General features: G+C 48.7%; 1 protein-coding gene across 1 annotated transcript; it reads right to left on the bottom strand.

The window, feature by feature from the left end:
- LOC110435039 lies at positions 17,458-19,055 on the bottom strand. The gene is made up of 2 exons (XM_021460336.1): positions 18,335-19,055; positions 17,458-18,251 (listed from the first exon to the last, which is right to left on the bottom strand). Exons 1-2 carry the CDS (start codon positions 18,917-18,919, stop codon positions 17,667-17,669), a joined length of 1,170 nt encoding a protein of 389 aa, XP_021316011.1. The 5' UTR covers positions 18,920-19,055; the 3' UTR covers positions 17,458-17,666.

Raw genomic sequence — 21,577 nt, 5'->3', positions numbered from 1 at the left:
GCTAACCTTGGAATTTGAATCTGATTAAGGACAAGTCCTGGATATCCTTCTGTACGAGCAGAGCATCTGCTTATCACATCACATTGCCAATAATAAAACAGGAGAATTGAATGTATTTTCTCTTATAACAAATCAGCAGACAGTACTCTCAACCATGCCTTATCAGGTGTTTGACCTTTCAAAAAATGAGAGTTGTATTCTTTTGTAGGGAGTATCTCACAAGAACATGAGCAGACTCGAGAACAGGGACAAGATGCAAGAATCATCTGTCCGATCTGTATGGGGGTATAAACCCCTATACCCTCACGACTAGACTTGGGCCAGGAGGCTTGGCCCATTACGAGACAAATCCGAGGCTTGATCCAACTGCTTGGGGTTTCGCGCAACGAAACAAGACGTGGAGATCAAGCAGAATTCTAGTCGGTTAGAATAGGAATTGATATCGTGCTATCTATGGCAATTGTAACCGACTAGGATTAGTTTCCAGATCTGTAACCCTGCTGAAAGCTCTAGTTTGGTTTTGGATAATTGATGAAACCCTAGTACTAACCTCTATGCTAAGTGTGTGTAGACTTAATGAGGTTGGTACATGCCAAGTGATGGAGCAAGTGATGATTATGGTGATGATGGTGATGACCACAAGATGATCAAGTGCTCAACTTGGAAAAGAAGAAAGAGAAAAACAAAACCCTATGGAGATCAAGACAAAGGTATTGCTTAGGGTTTTGGTTTTGGTGATCAAGACACCATAGAGGGTGTGATCACATTTAGGATAGATAGCCGTACTATAAAGAGGGGAATTCTTTGGCTAAGCGGTTATCAAGTGCCACTAGGTGTCATTATTCATGTGCATGCATTTAGAACCTAGTGAGCTAACTTAACTCCTTTGAAGAAAATGTTTGTGAAAATGCTAACACACGTGCACATGTTGGTTTACACACGTTGTGGTGTTGGCACACTTTGAGAAGGAGGTTGAGAAAATGAAGTGCTTATTTTCTATTGCGCCGGTGGGAAAATTGGAGAAGTCGCGGGAGTGTTTCTCGCTGAGGAACACTCACCGGACGCTGGCTCAGAGGCACCGGACGCTATGTCTGAGCGTCCGGTGTGCAGACCTGCCTGGCCCATCTAGGGTAAGGCACCGGACGATAGGCACCGGACGCTGGCCTGTGCGTCCGGTGGTCCGTGTCCGGTGTGAGGTCCGTTTTGCAGACCTCTCTGGGTGTGAGTCCGGTGAGCACCGGACACTCAGGGTGCGTCCGGTGGCTTGCGTCCGGTGACCCTGCGAGTTTGCGGAGCTCTCTGCGCATGAGTCCGGTGTGCACCGGACGCGTCCGGTGCTAACTTGCTCAGCGTCCGGTGCTCTGCAGGTTACCGTTAGACTCTGACACGCGGCTGACGTTGGAGCACCGGACGCAGGTGTTGAGCGTCCGGTGCCCCTTTAAGAGCGTCCGGTGACCCCGAGTTTTGCCCAGTGAAAGAGCCAACGGCTCTATTTGTTTGAGGGGCTATAAATACGTGTTTAGCCGGCTTGGGGCTTACACTCTTGGCATTCTTGACTACTAGACATCCTTGTGAGCCTAAGCAAACACCTCCCACTCATCTCCTTCATAGATTATACATCTTTGTGAGATTGGGAGTGATTCCAAGTGCATTTGCTTGAGTGATTGCATCTAGTGGCACTTGGGGATCGTTTTGGCTGCGGTTTTCTTGTTACTCTTGGTGGTTGCCGCCACCTAGACGGCTTGGAGCAGCGGAGGAGGATTGGCACGAGTTGATGATTGTTCGTGGCCATCTCCCGGTGATTGTGAAGGGTCTTGTACCTCCCCCGGCGGAGAGCCGAAAGGTAACTCTAGTGGATTGCTTGTGTCATTGAGTTACCTCACTTGTGGGTAGGTTCTTGTGGTGTCCTAGTGAGGACGAGGTTCGTGCTACACCTCTTAGCCACCGAACCACCAAGTGTTGGTCGACACAACGGGGACGTAGCGTGCCGGCAAGCACGTGAACCTCGGGAGAAAAATTGTGTGTTTCCATTGTGATTGTTCATTGGATTTCTCCCGGTGATTGGACTTCATTTTATTGATTGGTTCATCCCCTCCACGCGGCGGTATAAAGTTCAAATAATCTCTTCTACATTCCCACAAACTAAAGTAGCTTACTTACTTGTATAGAAACTTTAGGTAGCTTTCTAGTGTAAGTAGTGACATAGCTCTTGTGTGCCTAGTGATTATATCAACTAGAATTGTTGGATAGGTGGCTTGCAAACACCCCATTAGAGCTAGAGCAAAAAGCTTTGCTTTGTTATTTACTAACCTCTTGCTCTAGTGAGTTTGTAGAATTTTTAAATAGGCTATTCACCCCCCTCTAGCCATATTAGGACCTTTCACCTGCCCTCTGGACTATATAAGGAGAGGCAAGGGTCCCCCCTAGGACAGATTATTCTCTCAACACAAATCAATACAACAAGACGCAGGACGTAGGTATTACGCCCACACGGCGGCCGAACCTGGATAAAAAGCTTGTCTGTGTCTTGCGTCACCGTCGAGTTCGTAGCTTGCGCACCGTCTACCGATAAACTACTACCATGGGTATACCCCAAGGTAGACTGCCGACCAGCTTTCGTCGACAGTGGCGCGCTAGGTAGGGGGTGTGCGTACAGCTTTTCCGGCGAACAAGATGGTCATCGTTCCAGCTTCCGCGGCCGTGCCTGAAGGCCTCACGTTCACTGTCGGCCAGATTACGTGGACGACTCACGGCGGCGGTCTCACGACCACGGCTTTGGAAGAAACCCAGATCCGATCTTGGATCACGGCGGCATTGGCTCCGACCACACTGACACTGAGCACTCGACCACCGCTTCCTCGTTACAAGGGAAAGAAGGTCGATGGCTCGGATCTCTTCCGAGCCCTTGATCGCGCCGATCTCAAGCTTCTCGAAGCTTCCCGACTAATGGATGGGATCTCACGCCAGTCTGATCAAGCCGCGCCAACGGACTTTTTCAACTCCTGCCGGCCAACTCGTGTCATCACACACGAACGGCTGGGAACGTCTCTGACGATAACCTCCACCCCCTCAGGACGGTCCGTCGAACTCAAGGCTGACCCAGATCAAGGTTCTCCTTACGGGCTAAACAACTCAACCATTCACTATTCACGGCACATCCAATCCCTTTTCAACGAGGCGGGTTGGTTGCCAAAACGGAGCGGTCGACCAGCTCGTCACTACGTCAACATGGTGACGATCCGAGAACTACGGGACGGCCAGGCTTCCAGCACAAACTCCAGCACTGGATCCGTTCCCACCGAAGTTATAAACTCTGAAGACGAAGACTACGACCTGGATTTACCATCGTATCCTCCGGGTTTCTCTCGCTTCCCGGTCTTTCCACCCCGGCGAGGAGATCTCGTCTTCAATGTCAGCGGCGATGAACCGGTCGTTGATGGAGAGACAGATGAGCACAGGCAGCTCCGCGAGCAGCGCAATGCCGACCGCGCCTGACGACGCGCGGACGAGGAACGACAACTCCCGCCGCATAACCTCAGCGACGCTTTTGACATGGTCGGGGATCAGCAAGTCTACAAAACGCCAAGCGTTAACGTGGCTATTGCCATGGCAAACCTAGATCGACTCCCTGATACTCCCGAGTGCCAGGGTGTCCGATCCAATGTACGCGCGCATCTGATCGCCGCGATGGGACAGACAGCCACCTTGCTTAAAAGGGTCCAAGCTATCTCGTGCGCAGAGGTCTCCTCCGACCAGACTCATCGCACCGGACCTCACCACAACCCAGCGAACACCACCTTAGCCGTTCCCCCAACAATCGTCGAAAGGGTTCACGGCGTGACAACGGTGGTCGGGACGCCGGCGGCTACCGCGAGCAGAATCGTGGGCGTGGTCAGGAAGTAAACCAGGACAGGGATCTTCGATACAACATCCCTCCCAAGGACGCTCGGGACCGCATCAACAGGCGCGCCACAGAGAGAGCGGTGCACGAAAACCTGCGTCGCATCGAGTACGATGCCACGCACGGTCCTCCGGGCCTGAAACAGTTTTCCTCACACCTTCGCCAGTTCGTGTGGCCCCATAATTTTAAGCTCGAGAAACTCAAAAAATACGACGGCAAGGAAACCCAGAAAACTGGATCACTCTCTATGAGATTGCAGTCCGCTCAGCGGCAGGAGATGAGCACGTCATGGCCAACTACTTCCCAGTCGTCCTCGACCAGGCTAGTCATCAATGGCTCCTGGGCCTGCCTAAAGACTCTTTCGATTCCTGGGAAGAACTGCGCCAAGCGTTTATCGACAATTTCATCGCTACCTGCGAGCAGCCTAGGAACAAGTACGACCTTGAAAGGATAAGGGACAGGAAAAACGAGCCTCTGCGCGATTACATCCGACGATTCTCGGATATGCGTCTTAAGATCCCGAAAATTTCCCATGATGAGGCCATATCTGCCTTCATCAAAGGGCTACGCTTCCACGAAGCATTGAGGAACAAGCTACTACGCAAAAGGCCAACGACGATGGCCGAGCTCCTTGCCACGGCTAAAAATTATGCCGACGCCGACGACGCAGAAAAACTCATCCGAGACGATGCGAGAGGTCCCGACCAGCCTCTTCGACGAGACGAAAGTCGTGGTCATTTCGACAACAGGAACCATCGTCGCCTCAACAACCGCAACCACAGAGAAGGTTGGGACAGGCGGCGTGACAATCGCGATGACTTCAGAGGCAAGCGCCCCCATGACCACGACCACGAGGTGAATACGGTCAAGCGTCCCAATGGGCGGCGAGACTACCAGGAAGACTACAACAAGACGTTGAAGGGGCCATGCCAACTGCATCCAAAATCGAACCACACGATGGAGGAATGTCGCGTCCTCAAAAGCATCTACACGCGGCGGGCTGCTCAAGACGACCCCGCCAAGAAAAATGGGAAACAGGACGGGCGCGATCACGAAGACGAGGACGAGGACGAGGATAGGGACCCGCGACACCAGTATGTCAGTCCCACCGACGTGGTCCACTCCATCTTCGGGGGCAAGGTCTCCATCGAGTCTAAGCGAGAAAGAAAGCTCTTAAAGAGAGCCTGCCTCAACATAGACAGCACGTATGGCCTGATCGCCGATCCGAAATTTCCTCCCTGGTCGCACAGGGAAATCTCCTTTAGCAGGAAGGATCCGTGGGCCGCCATCCCGGAGCCAGGACGTTTCTCTCTAATCTTGGATCCTTGCATCAACAGCATCAGATTCGAGCGCGTACTCGTCGACGGGGGAAGCTCCATTGACATCCTCTTTCGCAACAGCTTGCCTGCCCTCAAGATAACCCTGGCACAGCTAAAGCCCTACGACGCTCAATTCTGGGGAGTCCTGCCAGGTCAAAGTTCAGTACCCCTCAGACAGATAACGCTGCCTGTCCAGTTCGGAACATCCGACCACTTTCGAACAGAGTTCGTCAACTTTGTGGTCGCCGACTTTGATGGAACTTACCATGCTATACTGGGCCGACCATCGCTAACAAAGTTCATGGCAGTTCCACATTACTCATACCTCGTCCTCAAAATGCCTACAGAGAAGGGCGTCCTAACTGTCAGGGGCAATGTCTACACCGCATACACTTGTGAGGAGGAAAGCTTCAAGATCACCGAAGCAATTGACCTTTCAATCCGCATGGCAGAAACAACAGCTCAAGCTGCACAGCTCCCTCCCGACCAGCTCCGACTACCCGAGCAGGAGATCGCTAGGAAGAATTCAAAGTCCAAAGAATACAAGGAAGTACAGCTGGGCGACGGCAGCCCCGAGAAGACGGCCCTCATCGGGCCCAACCTGGACCCTAAATAGGAAGACGCGCTCGTCAGGTTTCTAAGGGACAACGTGAGCGTTTTCGCATGGAAACCCGCAGACATGCCCGGCGTCCCACGAAACCTGATCGAGCACACCTTAAATGTCTCGAAGACCGCAAGACCCATCAAGCAAAAGCTGCGACGGTTCGCTCGTGACAAAAAGGAGGCTATTAGGACAGAAATAACACGGCTTCTAGCAGCCGGATTTATAAAAGAAGTTTATCATCCCGATTGGCTCGCCAATCCGGTTCTTGTTCGCAAAAAGAATAATGAATGGAGAATGTGCGTTGATTACACTGATCTCAATAAACACTGTCCTAAAGATCCTTTCGGTCTCCCTCGCATCGACGAGGTGGTCGACTCAACGGCCGGATGCGAACTCCTCTCCTTTCTAGACTGCTACTCTGGTTATCACCAGATCTCGCTAAAGGAAGATGACCAGATCAAAACATCTTTCATCACTCCTTTCGGCGCATATTGCTACACGACCATGTCCTTTGGACTCAAAAACGCCGGAGCCACCTATCAACGGGCCATCCAGCAGTGCCTCCACGACGAGATTCGCGATGACCTCGTCGAGGCTTATGTAGATGATATCGTAGTCAAAACAAAGGATGCAAGCACTCTAGTCGCCAATCTAGACCGAACTTTTAAGGCACTAAACAAATACAAGTGCATCTTTGGGGTCCCCTCCGGTCTACTGCTCGGCAACGTCGTCAGCCGCGACGGCATACGGCCGAATCCCTCAAAAGTAAAAGCAGTGCTCGACATGCGACCACCTAAGAATGTCAAGGATATTCAGAAGCTCACCGGATGTATGGCTGCCCTCAGTCGTTTCATCTCTAGACTGGGAGAAAAAGGCCTCCCCTTCTTCAAACTCTTGAAGGCGTCGGAAAAATTCTCCTGGATAGAGGAAGCTGACGCTGCGTTCACCCAGCTTAAGACCTTTCTCGCCTCACCGCCTGTTCTCACAGCCCCTCAGCCCAATGAAGACCTACTCCTTTACATCGCAGCAACAAATAGGGTTGTCTCCACGACAATAGTAGTCGAGCGAGACGAGCCAGGCCACGTCTACAAGGTCTAGAGACCCGTTTATTTCATAAGCGAAGTCTTAAACGAGTCCAAGACCAGGTACCCACAGATACAGAAGCTCATGTACGCCATCCTAATAACGTCCAAGAAGCTTAAGCACTACTTCGACGGCCACCGGGTCTTGGTAACCACCAGCTTCTCTCTGGGGGACATTCTGCGCAACAAGGACGCCAACGGTAGAATTGTAAAATGGGCAATGGAATTATGCCCATTCTCCCTGGATTTCCAGAGCCACACTACCGTCAAGTCTCAGGCCCTGGTCGATTTCAACGCAGAGTGGACGGACCTCAATGAACCTTCCGTCTCCGACATCTCCGACCACTGGTCAATGTTCTTCGACGGGTCCTTGAACATCAACGGTGCCGGCGCCGGGATACTCTTTGTGTCGCCTAACAAGGACAAACTACGCTACGTCCTTAGAATCCTCTTTCCAGCGTCAAACAATGTCGCTGAGTATGAAGCATGCCTACACGGCATACGACTAGCCGTCGAACTGGGAGTCAAACGCCTCTACGTCCACGGCGACTCTGCCTTAGTTATCAACCAGCTCAATAAGGAATGGGACACAACCCACGAGAAGATGGACCTCTACTGCAAAGAAATCCGCAAATGGGAATCCAACTTCTAGGCATAGAATACATCCACGTGGTCCGGGATAAGAACCAGGCAGCGGATGCGCTGTCAAAGTTAGGGTCATCTCGGGCCCAAATCCCGCAAGGCGTTTTCGTTCAGGACATCCACGCGCCAAGTGTGGGCACAGACCTGGTCGAAAAGCAACCTAATGAGGCAATGCTCATAGACGACGCTACTCCGATAACCAGCAGCCGTGACTGGCGCACCCCTTTCATCAGGTATATATCGGACGGGTCAGGCTTTCAGGATAAAACGGAGAACGAGCGCCTCATTCGACGATCCAAGAATTACATACTGGTGGATGACAAACTTATGCGAAAGAACGCAAGTTCTGAATTGCTGCTCAAATGCATATCCCAAGATGACGACATCAAGCTCTTGGATGACATACACGCCGGATCCTGCGGCAACCACGTGGCCTCCAGAACACTGGTCGGGAAGGCTTTCCGAGCAGGTTTTTACTGGCCAACCGCGGTCGCCGACGCCGAGAAACTGGTCCGACATTGTGAAGGATGCCAGTTCTTTGCCAAGAGGACCCACGTACCTGCTCACGAGATTCAAACTATTCCGTCATCTTGGCCTTTCGCCTGCAGGGGCCTCGACATGATCGGGCCATTTAAACCGGCTCCCGGCAACTTCAAGTTCGTCTTCGTCCTAATCGACAAATTCTCAAAGTGGATCGAATACATGCCACTGGTCAAAGCAACCTCCGAGAAAGCTGTGGAGTTCCTTAATCAAATCATACACAGATTCGGAATCCCCAACAGTATAATCACCGACCTGGGCACTCAGTTCACTGGTACTACGTTCTGGGACTTCTGCGATGACAGGGGCATAGTCATAAAGTACGTGTCAGTAGCTCACCCACGGGCAAACGGTCAAGTCGAGCACGCGAACGGAATGATTATTGATGCCCTAAAGAAAAGGTTGTACACCGAGAACGACAGAGCACCTGGTCGATGGATGAAAGAGTTACCGGCCGTGGTCTGAGGTCTCCGAACACAGGCTAGTCGCAATACAGGCGTGTCACCCTACTTCATGGTTTATGGCTCCAAGGCAGTGCTCCCATCTGATGTAACCTTCGGATCTCCAAGAGTCGAAAACTTCGACCAGTCAACGGCTGACAACACCAGGGAGCTCGAAATCAACTGCATGGAGGAAAAGCGTCTAATTTCATGTCTTCGAACAGCAAAGTATCTCGACGCCATCAGGCGGTACCACAACAGGAACGTCAAAGACCGTTCCTTCATGGTCGGTGATCTGGTACTCAAGTGGAAAACAAGCCAGGAAGGAACACACAAATTATCCACACCTTGGGAAGGACCCTTTGTGGTCGCTGAAGTCACACGCCCTACATCCTACAGACTGGCGTATCCAGACGGAACACGCCTGCCTAATTCTTGGCACATAGACAAACTGCGTCGTTTCTATCCATAAATTCCAGCACTTTCTGCTTGTAAGTTTCTTATAATTAGCAATAATAAAAGTTCTCTTTTTCGCTATATATTTTTTACACGCAGAGCTTTCGACGAACACAACAATCTTCCTCTGGGGCGAAGATCCTTAACGATTATTAATCAAACACAGTGATACATCACTCAGATAACATTGCAGCGCTCAAAATCATGGTCATGGCAAAATCAAACTTTATTACAAACTTTACATATAGAGTTTACAATAAACACCCTGCTGGGCGGTTCCTAGTCTACTCCTACAGACTATTCTACAGGCCTACTGCTCGGGCTGATCACCCGCTTGGCCTTGCTGCCCAGTCGGAGGGGTCGGGGCCACCGGCGCCTGGCTGGTCGAGACCGCAGGCGTCGACCGCCCATCTCCGGCAATGGACGCTCCCGACAACTCTCTGGCTGATCTATCTGACCCCGGCTGGTCGGGGGCCGTGGCCGTCCCGCAGAGGTTGATGTCGCCGATCACCGTCGACGACAAGTCAAGCAGGCCAACACGAAGGTCGTCTGCCTCATGCGGACCAACCTCCTTGGGGTACCCCCTCTCCAGTCAGGACAGGTCGACGAGAGGATAGTGGACGCGCACCATGCTGAGGATATGCGCGCTGGCGAATTCCCCGGCGTCCTTGACGAACTGCTGGAGCCAGTCCCACGCCCGTTTTGCCTTCTCGACTGGCGTCAGCTTCGGCACATGAGGCTGGTCTTCAGGGAGCTCGGGGCTGATCAAGTCAAGAACCGGGGCCACTCCTTTCCAAAGCTTGATGCAATTGGTCTTCCAGGAGTCCCGGTCCTTGATCAGCTCGTCTAAATGCTTCTTGGTGTTCACCTTGAGCACTACAAACCAAGCAGGCGGTCAGTTCGCAAATAAGAAAAGACGCGTTGAGCAATCAAACAAAAAAGGAGTAGCACGGTTATTACCAGACAACTCCCGACTCCTGTTGCTTAGCTCCTCGCCAGCTCGGCGCCCGGTCTCGAGCACCTCAGCAAGCTCCTGGCCGAGCTGCTCCTTCTCTTGCCGGAGGCGTGCAACCTCCTCCTCCAAGTCTGCAGGAACAATCCCCGGTCAACAAAACCGACTACATGGCTACATACAGCTGCTCGGAATATGCGACTGACCTCTCCTATGCCGATCCTGGTCGGCCAACCGCCGATTGAGGTCGAGAAGGCGCTCTTCCTAAGCACTCATCTCGGCTATCTTCTCTTCGGCTTCCGACCGAAGCCGATCCACATCCGCGGACAGGGCCTTGTTCTCGGCCACAATGCCCTCAATCTGGTCGAAGCACCTTTTCCGGTACTTCGCCGTTTTCATTGCGCCCTGCAAGAAGAATACATGCTGAACCTAGGAACATCGCACATAAGCGTCGAGCAGCGCAAAGGACCACTTACCTTAACCTCGTCCATAAGACGCTTTGCCGCGCGCTCCACCCTCGTGGCCTCCTCCGTCTCCGCGAGCTCCTCATGTCCGATGAAGTGGTCCCCGTGTTGGCGCCACACGTAGACGTGCTGGCGGCCATCACGAGGACGACCTTGGATCTCCTCCACGTCGTCGTCGGAGGCCGTCCGGGTCTCCTCGTTCGCCGCACTGCCGCCGGCCGTGGTCGCAGGCATCATTGGACCCTGGTCTAGGCCAGGGGAGCCTACGGGCGAAGAGGCCCCTGCTCGGGGCGGGATCGGGACTCCCCTTTCTTCGGCTGGTGGAGGAGTCGGGGCTCTGCTTTCCTCCTCCACAACGTTACTCGGGGGAGGCGTCCTTGTAGCCTCCTCGTTCCTCGTCGGGGTGCTCGCCGTGGCCCTTGCCGGGGTCGGATGCTCCTCGGCGCTCTCAGCCGCGGTTGTCGCCACGGGCTGCTCTGTGGTCTGTGGCGTGGCGTCCCCAACGGCAGCAACAGGCTCGGCTGCCCTCTGGCTAGCAATGTGGCCAGGGTCGACGTCCGATGCCGCGCTAACAACAAGACGACATTAAACAATGTCAAGAACAGCAACAAAACGCAACATATCGCAGTACGAAAGTAAGATTAAAAACTTACAGGTCAGAGCGCCTGTGTGTCGCGGTGAACCTCCTCCTGGTCCTACCGGTCGGTGCCGGCGCCCCCGTCTCTACGACGCGTGTCGGCTCGACGTGCGGTGCAGGCAGGTCGCTGGTCACCCGACCAGTGGTGGCCGACGCAACGTCCGGACGACTGCGCGGCCTCCGGACCAAAGAAGGCGCGGCCTCCTCCTCCTCCTCCTCGTCGTCGGTGATCCGGACGAGCCGACGGCGCTTTGGCGCCTTGCTGCTCTCCGCAGGAGATGGATCCGCCACCAGCGGCCTTTTTCCCGCCACTCTGTCTTCGGTGGTCGGGGCGGGGCGGTTCTGCTCCTCCTCGCTGCTGGTGTATCGAGGACACTCAGCAGCGTCGTCCTCTGGCGGGTCCATTCCCGCGGGATTCTCCATGCCGGGTGCCAGTGATATGTACACTACGCACCGGTTAATGTCTCCAATCTGCAGCAACATCAAAGATAAGTCAATAGCTAGGAGAACAAGTACTCAGGAAGTAAATTCAGTCAGTAATATTACCTTAGGAGCTGGTCTTCCAGGCTTGAAGGCCTACATCCGATCACCACTCCGGACAAAGCTGTCGTCTGCAAAGTTGAACAGCTCGTTCAGCAGCTGTTGCACTTCCGCCTTCCCCAAAACTTCAGGACTCATCCTGGTCGGGTCCTGGCTCCCAGCGTATTCGTACGCCGAGTGAACCCTCTTCTGGCAGGGCATCACCCGGCGACAGATGAAGTTGCCGACCACTCCTGGCCCGTCCAAACGGGACCAGTCGATCAGCTTCATCAGGTCTTCTACCTGACCAGCGAACTGCGGGCAGTCTGTCCAACTGACTCTCTTCTCGGGAATGTAGCCCACGTCGCAGAACGTGGAGCTGTCCGGCTCTTCCCTGACGTAGAACCACTTCTTGTACCATTCGGTGAGAGAAGTATTCCACAGGCAGTTGAGATACCGGTTCTTCATCCCGTCGTGCAGATTGAGGTATACTCCACCTGCAATCTTGGAGCCTCCAACTGCTCCCTTCTGCCTCAAACAGAAAAGGTAGCGGAAAAGATCGAAGTGCGGCTCTATCCCAACATAGGCCTCGCACAGATGGATGAAAGTAGAAATAAGAAGAATGGAGTTCGGGTGCAGATTACAGATCCCGATCTCATAGTAAAGAAGAAGCCCCTGGAGAAAAGGATGGACAGGAACCCCAAAGCCCCTCTTGAAAAAATCTTCGAAAACCACGATCTCACCGGCACGGGGGTCGGGGTAGCTCTCCCCCTCTGGCGCCCTCCAGCCGCCGAGCTCTTGGTTGTGCAGCAGCCCCATACCGACGAGGTCGTTGAGGGACCTCACGCTGCTCCGGGACTTCTTCCACTCCTTAGCCATCAGCTCGGCCCTCTTCTTGGAGTCACTCTTTGCCATTGACGCTGCGGGAACGACTGCGAGTTGGGAGGACTGACGGTGATTGAAGAAGGCAAGAATGGCAAGAATGGAAAGAAGGCAATGGCAGGGTAAAGAATATGGGGCAATGTCAAGCTTTTATAAGCAACAACTCCACCCTTCCCACTTCCCGCATTCTTGGGAAGTGGGCGGGCCCAGCGGCGGACGCGGCGTTTCGGTTTTCAACAATTACCGGCAGTTTATACGGCCGCCTTTTTGTATAATTGATGGTTTCCTTTTCTTGAACCGCGCAAAGAGCGGCTGCACAGTTACCAGGCACCTTTTCACGCAGCCATCTGACAATGCGTCAGGATGTCTCGTCACATCACACATTAATGTGTCAAGATGCCTTTTTTTTCAAAATAACAGACAAAAATTGGTGGAGGACGGACGTTTCTGGAGACTGCACCGATCACCGAGCACTATACGCTCGGGGACTGGTCGACCAGTCTGCCAGTTTGGAGACCTGGAGACTGCACCGACCACCGAGCACTATACGCTCGGGGACTGGTCGACCAGTCTGCCAGTGTGGAGAACTGGGGACTGTACTGATCACCAAGCGTTATATGCTCGGGGACTGGTCGATTAGTCTATACGATGGCAAACGAGCATGATATGCTCGGGGACTGGATAGTTCTAATTTTTTAGACCTTGCTACAAGGCTCATATTTCGCCTTCCAGCAAGCTCGGGGACTACATCGGTACGATGTATCTGGCGATGCATCTCAGTTTTAGAATTTCTTTAAGGACCTTTCTTTTGACCCTGGCACCACGTGCCTACGACACCTACTACCAGGCTCGGGGACTAAGTGGGCACACTTCACCTTGCGGTGAATATGCTTGCTTTTTGAAAGACTATACTTTTCAGAAAAGTATAGTGGGCACATTTCACCAGAAAAGAAATCTTTTTTAATTTAGAGCACCATGCATTCTTCGAACAACCTGCTTCTTCGATGACAATGTTGATCTACTGTCTTTTGAGCTGGTCAAAATACCGTTGCAACTGTTTGGGTGACTTTCCTGCTTATTGAAGACGTCAAGCCTCACTGATCGAAAAAGCTCAAGAAGGCGTGTTACATCACAATACATGGTGCTCGGGGACTAGCTGTGGGGTATAAACCCCTATACCCTCACGACTAGACTTGGGCCAGGAGGCTTGGCCCATTACGAGACAAATCCGAGGCTTGATCCAACTGCTTGGGGTTTCGCGCAAGGAAACAAGACGTGGAGATCAAGCAGAATTCTAGTCGGTTAGAATAGGAATTGATATCGTACTATCTATGACAATTGTAACCGACTAGGATTAGTTTCCAGATCTGTAACCCTGCCCTCTGGACTATATAAGGAGAGGCAAGGGACCCCCCTAGGACAGATTATTCTCTCAACACAAATCAATACAACAAGACGCAGGACGTAGGTATTACGCCCACACGGCGGCCGAATCTGGATAAAAAGCTTGTCCGTGTCTTGCGTCACCGTCGAGTTCGTAGCTTGCGCACCGTCTACCGATAAACTACTACCGTGGGTATACCCCAAGGTAGACTGCCGACCAGCTTTCGTCGACAATCTGATTGGCTAACTAAGAACATGAGCAGACTAATCCTGGATATGAGATTGAACTAATACAGACGAGGATCATTTGTAGACAAAGACTGCGTTACCAGCCAGCGGAGCGAACTTTTTTACTTGCTCTTTCACACTGAATAGATTGTTCTCTCTGTTCTTTTACATGTCATATTAATTTTATCTTTAAAATAAAAAAAATTATTTTTGTCATCATTTTTTTAAAAAAACTGTACATGTTAATAACACAAGATTTATGTTTTTTTTAGATTCAGTATGAGAAATACTTTGATAACATATCAGTTTACTTTTATTAAAATATATAAAATTTACATGATGTGAAACTATATATTTTTTCTTTTAAATTAGTGGTCAAAGTTAGAAATATTTGACTTAGGCCTTGTTTAGTTCACCCCGAAAATCAAAAAGTTTTCAAGATTCTCCGTCACATCGAATCTTTCGACACATACATAAACCATTAAATATAGATGAAAATAAAAACTAATTACACAGTTTACCTGGAAATCACGAGACAAATCTTTTGATCGTAGTTAGTCCATAATTGGACAATATTTACCACAAACAAACGAAAGTGCTACAGTAGCGAAATCCAAAATCTTTTGGCACCTAAACAAGGCCTTAGGACAAAGCTAATATGGTATGTCAAAGAATAGAGGGAGTAAATAATAGTGTGTTTGGTTCATGAGCTCATTCGGCACAAGTTGCTCTCATATTCAAAGTAGAATGGGTTCGTGTCATGTATTTCAAATATTTTGGGATCAGACTCTATACCATTGCCTGAACACATAAGTCAATATAGACATGTAAGAGTGTAGCGGGCCATGTTAGAAATTTGTATTTCAATTCGTTTTGGAAACAAAGTCCATCTCGTATCTGGACACGCTGCTCTATCTTGTATATGCATGGGAAAGATTGAGTTAATGAGTTCATTGGAACGAAAAAACTTTTATTTTTTTTAATATTAGAAATAGATATAGATATAGACAGGCCAGATTGGTGAAAAAAAACACGCACTCTCTCTCTCTCTCTCGGCTCCAAGGAAACGAAGAAGTCCGTTTTTTGACGGCCCTCACTTTGGCGACGAAGCCCGAGTTGCCCTCTTCGTCGTTTTGCCGCTTTAGTCACCGCCGCCGCAGCATCGTCACAGCTCGCCACTCCTTCTCCGCTGCTCCCTGGCTATCCACTGCTCCGCATGGGGACGAGGAGACAAAAGCCGGTCTGTCGCCCACTGTCGGAGTCCCTCGGTGCCGAAGTTGCCGCTGAGGCCAAGCGCTAGAGCACCATGCCCCGTCCGCCGCCGCGTCGAAGCCCTGCCGTAGAAGTCAAGGTGCTCTGCTTTTCAGCTCTGCCCAAGGCCGAGCACTGCCATGTCTAGCTCTACCCGCCGGAGATTGCTATCGTCGCAAGGGAATGCGCTCGTGCCTCAAGCTGCTTGGAGACAGAGACCAACACGCCGCCACTCCCCGCCCCCCGGTGGTCAGGTTTGCCACCGCCAACGCGCATTTCGACGCCGACCGCTTCCCGTTGCCGCGCGCGGGCGTGGTTTGGACGAGGAAGACGATGTCCTCCGAGGCTCTAGCGGCGCTAGACCTGACTGTGCCGCGTCATCCGCGGGACACGCAACGCATGCGCTGGTGCGCACCCGCGCTAGGCACTCCACGGCCGTGTTGTCAGGCAACTCCGGGATGAGCTCACCTTCCAGCCCACCTATGTCTTCCTTTGCTTCCATCACCATGGCACGTTCTTGCTTATTGTCCTAGGAGCTGTACTAGCAGTGGTGCTGGTGTCGGTGCTAGATGTCGACTCCCTGCACATGTTCGATGAAATGCCAATGCCAATTTATAGGGTAACCTTACCATGTTCTAAGCCTAGGGTTATTCTACTCTTTTGTACAGACAATCAAACACGTTCTCACCTAAGCTCGGCTATGCAAGAACATAACAATCAAACAAGACACTTGTCCCATCTTGCTACACGTCCACATTTGATATGAATCATCATCATCCACACATAACTCACGTGTTCGTATCTTATCTAATTCTGTAATCCATGTGTCCGCATCTAATAAGAAGTTCTCGGAGCTCAAGCGTTCGTGTCTGATTACTAAGGTGCAATTAAAAAAATTATGACCCAGTTCGCACGGGCATACTCCCTCCATCCACGAATAAGCGTACATTTAGAACTCAAAATTTTTCCAAAAATATTGGTAAATATAGACTGCCACATCATCTAAATAGGGGGTATCGAGTACAGTCTGGCCACCTATAACATTTTCACCGTATTGGAGCCAAACAATAAATAAAAAAACCACCACAATAAAAAAATGTAAAAGTACATGGCACCTTATCCCTTCATCTGGAATGCTCTTCCATCCACCGCACTTGATGAGGAGAGCAACCTGCGCACGCGTCCTTTCCTTCCCCGTCCATAGCGTGCTCTTTCCCCTTCCCTTCCTCCATCGTCAATCGTCATCTCCTTTCCGTAGAAGATCTCGTCTCCTGCATCTGCGTGTCCATGGGTGCAGGCCGTGGGATGCGTCGCCGTAGCAGCGTCAACTCCAGTGCCCGCGGGATCCGAAGGCATGGCTTCAGTAGGAGCGTTGGCCATGTCGTGAAGCCAACCGGTGCTAAATCGAAGATTCAGAAGCCAAGCAACATCGATTTGACTGAGGGAGATTGGATCTACGTGCGCGGGTGCCGAATCAAGAGGGATGGCCTGCGCTTCAACTCCCAGGGCGACGTCTACATCCCTGACTCCGAAGAAGACGAAGTGGCTCCTGAGGTGGATGTGGCCCCTGTGGTCACCGCGGAAGGGGTTGCCGGCGTGGAGATGAACCCGAAGGTAGCTGGACGCCTGGCAAAAAAGGTGCTTGGCGAGGATCTACACCCAAAGGTGGCTGCGCACCTAGCTGAGGTGCTCTCCAAGATGGAACCTTTGTATCACGAATGCTTCATCGACATGTACAAGGTTATGGTGCCATTGTTCTTCACCCCTCCCCCCTAGTTTATATACTGTTGGTTCAAAATATAAAATAAAATCACTGCAGATAGTTGTTGTGCTTTTGGTAACTGATAAACTGATGCTTGGGCGATGATGCAGTGTACATTCTCACTCTGTGTAGCAGGTCTGTGCCTTTGTCTACTAGGTGTAGGTTGCCACTTTCTGTACATGTCGTGCTTCTGGTCTTATGACGATCTGCTGTTGTTGTAATCATTAAGTGTGCTGTTGTTGTAATCATTAAGTAAACTGATACTCAATGTAGATGTGTGATGATGGTTGCTTATTTTCTCTGACGATTTTATTCAGTCGTTCATAGAAGTCAGCTGGTGAGCTCTTAGGCAATTGTGCTACCATTTTTGTAGGTAATTATGCATTGCGTTTTGTGATACCCATGGTTAAACATAAACAAACGTACATTATAAAGGTCTTATAATATACAGCAGTACCACACATGATTGACATCACCAAGTACACATGCTCTACTTACAACATTAGTACATATTATACAATTTCCAAATTTATAGCAGTACGAAATATGATTAACATCACCAAGGACTCCTGCTTTATTTATAACATTAGCAGACATGATTTACTTAGTTGCCCAACGATGCTATCACATCCTCATATAGCTTCCTATCACAACCAAGGCTTCTAGGAAGCATGCCTAGTGACTCGAGTCGATCTTTGTCGATGTGAGGAATCTTGTATCTGTTTCCTCCGCCATCTTTCATCACCTCAATCAAACATCCTTGTAGCGTCAGGAACACCCTATTCAAAGTGTCTGGATCATAATTTTCAAACTCATGTTCTACATTCACAATTAGGTCATCCAAGTTCCTAGAGATCCTGTCATAGGTTAAGGATTGGAGAGAATTAAAGAACCCTAGGTCTAGCACATTCAAATCCAGGGAATTAGCAGGTTGGTTGATGAGTCGTATGTCTAGCCCAGTCTGTTTTACAGCAGTAGCAAATTCTTCATCATTTATTGGCACATGTGATGGGGCATTATCCTGCTGAATATAAATGGTTGTCCCTGCATGTTCTCGAGGCCAGCGTCGAACAATAGCGTCTAGAACTTTACTAATCAAATATGACCTCATAGTACTCCGATCCACCTTGATAGGTTTGGTAACTTCAGCCCCCCTTCCTCTATTACGACTTTTTCTTCTTGCTTGTTCCTGTAGTAAATGAAACCAAGTAAGGATCACAAATTTGTAGCATAAAAACTCATGCAAGCAAGTGAAACAAGTGTATGTTATACCTTTCTAACAAATGGCCACACTCCTAGCTTCCCATCAAAAATACAATTACCTGCATCATCATATATTGGTCTTCCTACCGCTGACAAGAACATAACTTTACCAATGCGATTCTTATTGTGCACGATCCTGTGTGGATCCTCCTCCTCAGGAAGCATATAATACTTCATGTACTTTGATGTGGTGTTGAACCACTTCTCGTCCATGTGGATGATGTTGTACATATCCATGAACTTTGGTTCATGTGGTAGTGTTCTGCGATCTAACATGGAAACACACCATCGCAACCTGTCTTTCTTGTTATCTTCCGTCAACAAAGGCTTTAGTGTGCTAGAGTGGCGTCGTAGTAGGCCTTCCTTGAACCATTTATGCAGGGTACTCTTCTTTACACCAATAGCATTTGCTAAAGATCGTATAGTCCTCCTCCTATGCAAGGGAATATTAAGAACATCTGATAGATCAATTTGTATCCTTTTGTGGCCACAATTCTTCCTCTGTGATCTAACATCCACGGGTATTCCTTGTGCACGACATAGCTTCACTCTTCGCCAAAGACGTCGTACTTGATGTATACTGACCTGGAACATTTGAGCTACTATGTTTGTGGCATTCCTTTTTAATCTTCCACGATTAGTTCTCTCAAGCAATGCTGCATATATTTGTTGCCTTTGAACTTCTATCAAATTTGTAGACTGATGTGCAGTATTTTCATTTGCATGTACATCTTCTTCAGTTTCGGAGTCCTCCAACTCCTCTTCATCAAAGGTTATGTCCACAACGTCATTGTACACACCATAGTCATTCATATCCTCGATCATGTCTACAAAAAAATTCAAGTAAGGCAGCAATACGAATTTGTTGTGAAGACTGTTGGCAAAGAAAATTCAATGCTTAACTCTGTGAACCTATTTTAGTGAATGTACTATGAAAATTAAGTAAAAAGGGTTGGTAATTTGAGGCTTACTGATCATTTGATGCATCTCTTGTTGGTGATCTAAGGCTTGTAGGTTGAGGTCAAACACACCGTACTCATGTGGACCATCAAAGTTGATATCTCCATCTTGTAAGGCATCTGAAGCTTGTATGTTGTGGTCGAATACATCGTAGTCATATGATCCAACAAAGTTCATATCTCTATATTGTTGGTGACATGAAGCTTCTAAGTTGAGGTCAAATACGCTGTGTTCGATTGGACCATGAAAGTTGATATCTCCATGTTGTTGATGGTCGTCGTCAACAGGAAGGACTACAATAAGGTGGGACACAGGTAGGTAATGGAATGTACGGACTTGTGAATATAAGTGATTTACTTGTAGCAATTTAATTAAGAGAGACATTACCTGCATCAGGTTCTTGTTGCTGCCCCTCACAAGCAGGAACGTTGAGATCTATGCCATGCATAGCTCTATGTTCCCCTTCATAGAGATACTGGGCTTGACCTTGGAGTTGATAGACTTCATTTTCTTTGAGGAGATGAACTTGATCTTCCTGAAGATGATGGATTTCGTCTCCCTGCTCATCAGGAGCTTCTTCATTGAGGTCAGGTAACAACTGCTCACTTCCTTCATCTGGTACTTTATTTAGATCTATGGCCATGGTTGAAGAGGGAATGGATTGTAGGCTGAGGAAGCTGCAGTGGATTGAACGTTTTGGAGTTTGGACCATTAGGAGCAAGGTGGATGCCTGATGAGCATGTGGATTCTTTTGTAGTCGGGGCAGTGGCGCGCAGTTAAAATTTGAATCTCCAGGCACAATGGGCGCCAAGGATGTCCTGGAAGTTTCTGTAATGGTCTTTTATGGCCTTTTGTATATTGTGTTGTGTTTATTCGTAGCCACGTGGGTGGGCTGTGCTGAAGTCTTTGGTCAGTTTTGTGTTTTTCTATAGGATGTGCACTGTTACTGTAATCATTACAGCATGAACAGAAGATATGGCAGTCACTTTTTATAGGGGTATAATGGTAATTTCACAGCTGTACTAAGTTGGATAGTTTGAACCTATACTTACGCTTATTCGTGGACGGAGGGAGTATATCTATATTAATACAATTCTTATAAATTTAATTAAATTAAAAATTGATCATAGAATACAACACGTCCCATAGAGTTCAGCTAAATGCTCAAAGAAAAAGTCTAAATTATCTTCCGTGACTATCACGGACATCTATTTTTTCTCCTTGATCTATAAAACTATTTTTTAATCTCTTGTAACCTTTAAAAACCCGTTCATTTTTAGACCCTGGGCGGTTTTGATGATGTGGTGCCTTTGTCGGAGGGTGGGGGCAAATCTGACTAAGTTGAGTGTTAAGGTAAGTCAATTATTTTTTTTCATAAAAATATCCAAAAATTCATGAAAAACTCAAAAATTTATCAAAATAGTTTTTACATAGAAAATTAATGCAATTAAAACCCCTAAAGCCTGGTTTATTCTTAGAAATTTCATAAAAAAATAATTTAGCTTAGAATATTATCAAACTAGTTTTAAGTTTTTATAAAAAAAAATCATGCTCAATCTTATGGTTCCTGGTTTGAAATTGTTTAAATCTTGATGGACTCATTTTTGTGCTTATTTGCTACTAGAAGCTCTCAATATCTATTATAATTAGTCGATGTTGATCATCCAGACTATACAGAAGCGCCATAGCAGGGTGCATTGGCTAACACAAGTACTTTGAAATTTGCCCAAGGTTTTAATTTAGCTTAGAATATTATCAAACTACTTTTAAGTTTTTTTTATTAAAAAAAATCATGATCAATCTTATGGTTCTTGGTTTAAAATTGTTTAAATCTTGATGGGCTCATTTTTGTGCTTATTTTCTACTAAAAGCTTTCAATATCTATTATAATTAGTCGATGTTGATTATCTAAACTACACAGAAACACCAGAGCAGGGTGCATTGGCTAACACAACTACTTTGAATTTTGCCCAAGGTAGGAGACCAACGACCACTACGATTTGACGACGTTCCACTCCTACTTTATGTAGTCTGGATGATCAACATCAACTAATTATAATAGATATCAAAAGTTTTTATTAGCAAATAAGCACCACTAAGATTCAAACAATTTATTAAGCTAGGCACCATAAGTAGAGCACGATTTTAGGAAAATATTTGTCGCAAAAAAAAGATTTTAGGAAATTATATAACTAGTTTCATAATTTTTTGGGCTAAAACAATTTACGTATGAATTTCTAAGATTAAACTACATTTTAGAATTGTAAGTGCATTCGCCCCCGGTGTGGGTTT

Source organism: Sorghum bicolor, chromosome 1, assembly GCF_000003195.3.
Source record: "Sorghum bicolor cultivar BTx623 chromosome 1, Sorghum_bicolor_NCBIv3, whole genome shotgun sequence".
Lineage (NCBI taxonomy): Eukaryota > Viridiplantae > Streptophyta > Magnoliopsida > Poales > Poaceae > Sorghum > Sorghum bicolor.
The sequence above is the reverse complement of the archived record's forward strand: the minus strand, read 5'-3'. Positions and strand labels throughout refer to the sequence as shown.

What these genes read in the sequence shown, in the direction of transcription:
- LOC110435039 (XM_021460336.1), bottom strand. Translation starts at nt 18,919, where the DNA reads ATGTTCCAGGTCAGTATACATCAAGTACGACGTCTTTGGCGAAGAGTG. An exon ending in TGTGGCCATTTGTTAGAAAG is followed by an intron (nt 18,252 to 18,334) that starts GTATAACATACA and finishes CATTTACTACAG; the next exon opens with GAACAAGCAAGAAGAAAAAG.